The 6,418-nt window shown below is 35.4% G+C and overlaps 1 protein-coding gene across 1 annotated transcript; it reads right to left on the bottom strand.

The window, feature by feature from the left end:
* Positions 1-115: 115 nt before the first annotated feature.
* LOC119543431 (glucosamine 6-phosphate N-acetyltransferase-like) lies at positions 116-688 on the bottom strand. The gene has a single exon (XM_037848250.1). The coding sequence runs from the start codon at positions 668-670 to the stop codon at positions 116-118; it is 555 nt and encodes a 184-aa protein (XP_037704178.1). The 5' UTR covers positions 671-688.
* Positions 689-6,418: the final 5,730 nt, after the last annotated feature.

Here is a 6,418-nt window from a genome sequence, read left to right on the forward strand (position 1 = left end):
TGTTTTCTCTGTCCAGTTTTTATGGAGGTCACTGGGTTGTAGCAACAAAATATTTTAACTCTAGGAAGAGTATAGCCTTGTTGCATTAGCTCCTTTGACCACTGTGTTAAGATTTTTACTTTAGAAATCTCCGGCACATGTAGTTTTCTTCAGATACTGAATATCCAAATTTTTTATAGAAACCAACATTTTGTGGTAGACATTCAAGGGTAATCTTATAACAGTTCAGTTTCTTGCTTAGCAAAGTAAGGGTTGATAATAACAATTTGCCAAGCTGCTTCCCTCTGCATTCATCACTAACGACAACATCTTCTACTCTACCTCTCTTAGCACAGGAATGGATGAATTTATGTTCAATTATTAGAGTTGCTGTAGCAACAATCTGACCTAGAGTCACATCTTCCACAACTGTGACATAATAATCCCCAGATTTCTTCATGTGCTCAAAAGATTCCATAAATTGCTCAGGGTTGACAACTCCAGTCTCTGTCAGTTGACCCAGTACCTTAAAAAAACCTCTATTTAAGTCAGCAGTGCAAAGAGGCCACAAAACCAAGCCTTCTCCAGGATGTGTTGGGGAAATGGCTGGAGAAAATGTAGCTGTATTCTGGCTCCAGTCCACTTCTTTGAGCAGACTTGGGTCAAACATAGGAGTTTCATCAGGTTTCATCTTTGTAATAAGGTCTGTTTGATAAATCAGAACGCAGGCCCAGCGACCAGGCCTGGACACCCGGCCCAGGCCTGCTCCTGCTCCTGCTCCTCAGCCCTCATCTCCTCACCCGTAGATGCCCCGCAATAGGCATTCTCCCACGGTTTGTTTGTTTTTGTTTTGGCACTAAGGAAATGTCTGTCATATCACCAGCTGGATAAAAATTTAAGGAACAGATAGCTTAGGGATTAAATCTCAAAGTTAACATTCTAAAATATTAAAAAGTACAGTGTGCATCAAAAGATTACAAGACAAAAAAAGAAACAGGAAATGATGATGCATCCAAAGGGAGAAAAGATAAAGATCTAGAAGCTATCAATGAAGAAGACCAAACTTTGGACATAATGGACTAACACTTTAAAAAAAATGATGTTTACTATGCTCAAGGAGATAAAGGAAAACACAGAAAGAACTAAAGATTATCAGGAAAACAATGAATGAACAATATGAGAATCTCAAAGAGATAAAAAAATTAAAAAGTAAACAAACATAAATACTAGAGTTGAAAACCACAATAACTGAAATGAAAATTCCCTAGAGGATTTCAGCATCAGCTTAGAGCTCACAGAAGGTAAAATCAATGAACCAGAAGACAAAGCAATTGAAATAATTCAAGCTGAGGAACAGAAAGAAAAAAAGAATGGACAAAAGTGAACAGAGTCTATGAGACTTGGGGCCAACATTAAATATACCAAAAATATGCATTATTGCATATATTGACGGAGAAGAAAGAGAGAAGCAAAAGAAGTAATGGCAGAAAACTACACAAATTTAATAAAAACACTTGAAGATGAACATTCAAGAAACCCAACAAATCCCAAACAGGATAAACTTGAAGAGAATCATGCCAGACACATAGTATCAAACTGTCAAATGCCAAGGACAAGGAAAGTTATGAAAGCTGCAAGAAAAAGTAGTATGCTATATAGAGAAAAAGTTAGTGTCATATACAACAGAGTTCCAATAGGATTAATTGCTGATTTCTCATCAGAAACCATGGAGGGAAGAAGGCATAGGATGGAATATTTAAAGTACTAAAAGAAAACAATTGCCAATCAAGAATTTTATATCTGGAAAGACTATCTTTCAAAATGAAGAAGAGATTAAGACCTTGCCAAATACACAAAAGCTGAGGAAGTTCATCACCATTAGGCCTATGCGGAAAGCAATCTAGATGGAGCTCTTCAGACTGAAAGGAAAGGACACTAGACAGTGGATTGAAGCAGCATAAAGAAACAGAGCTCTGATAAATTTAACCATAGGGGTAATTATAAATGCCAGTAATCTTGCAGTGTATTTTCTATACGTAACTCCACTTTTTACTTCTTACAGTTTCTAAAGTGCAAATGCATTTAAAGTAATGCTAAATCCATGGTTTTGGATATACCATGTATAAATATATAATTTTTAAGAAGTATAACAAAGAAATGGGGGAACAGAGGGGTATAGGAACAGTGTATGTGTATGCTATTGAAATGAAGTTGTTATCTGTGCTGGTTTGAATATATTATGTCCCCCAGGAAAAGCCGTATTCTTTGATGCAAACTTGTGGGGCAGACACAGTGGGGATTAAGTTGGAACATTTGGATTAGGTTGTTTGCATTGAAATGCACCCCACCCAACTGTAGGTGATAACTCTGATAAGACACTTCCATGGAGGCATGGCCCCACACATTCAGGGTGGGCCTTGATCAGTAGAGCCATATAAATGAGCTGACATAACAGAAGGAACTCAGTGCAGCTGAGAGTGACATTTTGAAGAGTAGCTACAGCCAGGAGGGACACTTTGAAGAAAGCACAGGAGCTGCAGATGAGAGACAGTTTGAAGACGGCCGTTGAAAGCAGACTCTTGCTCCAGAGAAGCTAAGAGAGGACAAACAACCCAACAGCAACTAAGAGTGACATTTTTGAGGAACTGCAGCCTAGAGAGGAACATCCTGGGACAAAGCCATTTTGAAACCAGAACTTTGGAGCAGATGCCAGCCACATGCTTTCCCAGCTAACAGAGGTTTTCTCGACACCATTGGCCATCCTCCAGTGAAGGTACCTGATTGCTGATGCCTTGCCTTGGAGACTTTATGGCCTTAAGACTGTAACTGTGAAACCAAATAAACCCCATTTAATAAAAGCCAATCTGTCTCTGGTGTTTTGCATTCCGGCAGCATTAGCAAACTAGAACGTTATCAAAGCAAGTGTAATTCTTATATATTTAGGATGTTAAATTTAAACCCATGGTAATGGTAAATAAAATATATGAAAAATATATGCAGGAAGAAATGCGAACAGACTCAAAATGGTGCACTGCAAAATGAAAGTAGTCATAAATGGCAAAATTGAAGGACACAAAGTATAAGACTTACAATGATCAAATAGCTAAATGGCAGAAGAAAGTGTTGTATTATCCGTGGTTACTTTTAATGTAAATAGATTAAACTTTCCAAACAAAAGGCAGAGATTGGCAGAATGGATAAAAAAGCATGATCCAACAATATGCTATTTACAAAAGTCTCATCTTAATTCAAAGGCACAAGTAAGTTGAACATGAAAAGTTAGAATAAATCATACCATGCACATAGTAACCAAAAGAGAGCTGGGGTAGCTATACTAATATCACATGAAATAGACTTTAATTCAAAAACTTTTCTGAGGAACAAAAAGATTGCTATATACTGATACAGGGGTAAATTTAATAAGATGACATAACGATTATAAATATATATGCCCCTAATGGAAGAGTCTCAAAATATATGAAGCAAATATTGCCTGATTTCAAGGGATAAATAGATGATTATGTAATAGCAGTAAGAGACTTGTATAGACCACTTTCAATAATGGACAGAAAATCTGGAGAGAGGTTCAATAAGAAAATAGAAGATTTGAACAATATACATCAAACTAGCCTAACAGAAATATATAGAATAGTTAACCCAATAGCTGCAAAGCACAAATTCTCCCCTAATGCATGGGTCATTCTCCAGAATAGATCATATGTTAGGTCAAAAAACAAGACTCAATAAATTGAAAAATATTGAAGTCATGTAATGTGTCTTCTCTGACATAGTAGAATGAAGCTAGAAATTAATAATGAAGGGAGAGCTGGAACAAATCCAAACAGGATAAACTTGAAGAGAATCATGCCAGACACATAGTGTCAAACTGTCAAATGCCAAGGACAAGGAAAGTTATGAAAGCTGCAATAAAAAGTAGTGTGCTATATAAAGAAAAAGTAATGTTATATACAACAGGGTCACAATAGGATTAATTGCTGATTTCTCATCAGAAACCATGGAGGGAAGAAGGCATAGGATGGAATATTTAAAATACTAAAAGAAAACAGTTGCCAATCAAGAATTTTATATCTGGAAAGACTATCTTTCAAAATGAGGAAGAGATTAAGACCTTGCCAAACACACAAAAGCTGAGGGAGTTCATCATTAGTAATGCAATCCTTATCTAAATTCCAACAGCCTTTTCCACAGAAATGGGAAAGCCAATCATCCAATTTATATGGAGGGGTAAGGGCCACAAATAGCCAAATTCATCTTACAAAAGAAGAATAAAATTGGAGGACTTATACTTCCTAATTTTAAAACTTAAACAAAGTAATATTAAAAAAACTTAATGTGCCAAATAATCACAAAGGCAATTACAAAATATCTTGAGATGAATGAAAACTGAAACACAATATACCAAAACTTAAGGAATGTTGCACAGTGTTAAGCAGTAAATTTATGGCCCTAAATGCCATAAATTAAAGAAAAAATATGTCATTAAAAAATAAGAAATATGTCAAATCAGAGACCTAACTACACAACTGGAGGATCAAGAAAAAGTAAAGCAAGTTAAACCCAAAGTTAGAAAAAAGAAGGAAATAACAAAGCTTAGGGTGGATATAAATGTAAAAGAGAATAAAAAAATAGAAAGAATCAATGAAACCAAAAGTTGGTTCTTTGAAATCTCAATAAAATCAACAAAATTTACTAGACTGACACAGAAAAATGAGAGTATGTAAGTAACTAAAATCTAAATGAAAGGGGGGATATTACTACCAACCCCACAGAAATAAAAAGGATTATAAGAGGATACTATAAATAACTGTATGCCAAGAAATTAGATAACCTAGATGAAATGGATACATTCCCAGAAATACATAAAACTATCTATACTAACTCAAGAAGAAACAGAAGATCTTGTAGACCAATAGCAAGTAAAGAGAGTGAATCAGCAATCAAAAACCAAAAGAAAAGTCCAGGACTAGGTGGCTTTATCAAATATTCCAAGAAGAATGAATACCAATCCTGCTCAAACTATTTCAAAAAACTGAAGAGGAGGGAACACTTTCTAACTCATACTGTGAGGCCAACATCACCCTAACAGCAAAACCAGATGGAGATATCTCAACAAACTTACAGACCAATATCCCATGTATATAATCTCATGCAAAATTCCTCAGCAGAATACTAGCAACTGAATCCAACTGCACGATAAAGACTTATACACCATGATCAAGTGGGATTTATTCCAGGTATGCAGAATTGAGTCATCATAAGAAAATCAATTAATGTAATATACCACATTACAGAAAGAAGGAAAAATCCACATGATCATCCCAATTGATGCATAAAAGGCATCTGAGAAATCCAGAATCCCTTCTTGATTATAACACTTAGAAAACTAGGAATAGATGGACTCTTTCTAAGCATGATTAAAAGGGCATATATGATAAACCTACAGCTAACCTCATGCTCAATGGCAAAAGAGTGAAAGCTTTTGCTCTATGATTGTGAGCAAGACAAGGATACCCACTGTCACCATTGTTGTTTAACATTGTACTGGAAGTTCCAGCCAGAGCAATTAGGCAAGCAAAAGGAATAAAAGATGTCCACATTGGAAAGGAAAAAGTAAAACTTTCCATTTTCAGATGCCATGAATATATATATAGAAAAATCTGAAAAACCCACAACAAAGCTTCTAGAGCTCATAAACTCAGCAAAATGGTGGGGTACAAGATCAATGTGCAAAAATCAGTGTGTTTCTGCACACAAATAATGAACACTCTGAAGAGGAAATCAAGAGAAAAATTCCATTCATGATAGCAACTAAAAGAACAAAAAGTCTAGGAATAAGTTTGACCAAGGATGTAAAAGATGAAGTATACATGGAATATTACAAAACATTGCTAAAAGAAATCAAAGACCTAAATAAATGGAAGCATATTCTGTGTTCATGATTGGAAGACTAAATATTGTTAAGATGTCAATTCTACCCAAGAAATTTACAGAGTAATGCAATCCTTATCTAAATTCCAACAGCCTTTTCCACAGAAATGGGAAAACCAATCATTCAATTTATATGGAGGGGTAAGGGCCCCAAATAGCCAAAACTATCTTACAAAAGAAGAATGAAGTTGGAGGACTTATACTTTCTGATTTTAAAACTTATTACAAAGCTAAAGTTATCAAAACAGCATAGTACTGGCACATAGCTGGACAGGTAGACCAACAGAATTGAATTGAGAGTTCGGAAGTAAACTCCAATATCTGTAGTCAATCGATTTTTGACAAGGGTGCCAAGTTCACTCAATGGGAAAATAATAGTCTCTTCAACCAAACATGGTGGGAAAATGGATATCCATATGCAAGAGAATGAAAGTGGACTCCTGCCTTACACCATATACAAATATTAACTCAAAATGGATCAAAGAATTAA

The sequence above is a fragment of the Choloepus didactylus genome, chromosome 8 (genome assembly GCF_015220235.1).
Source record: "Choloepus didactylus isolate mChoDid1 chromosome 8, mChoDid1.pri, whole genome shotgun sequence".
Classification (NCBI taxonomy): domain Eukaryota; kingdom Metazoa; phylum Chordata; class Mammalia; order Pilosa; family Megalonychidae; genus Choloepus; species Choloepus didactylus.

What these genes read in the sequence shown, in the direction of transcription:
- LOC119543431 (XM_037848250.1), bottom strand. Translation starts at nt 670, where the DNA reads ATGAAACCTGATGAAACTCCTATGTTTGACCCAAGTCTGCTCAAAGAA.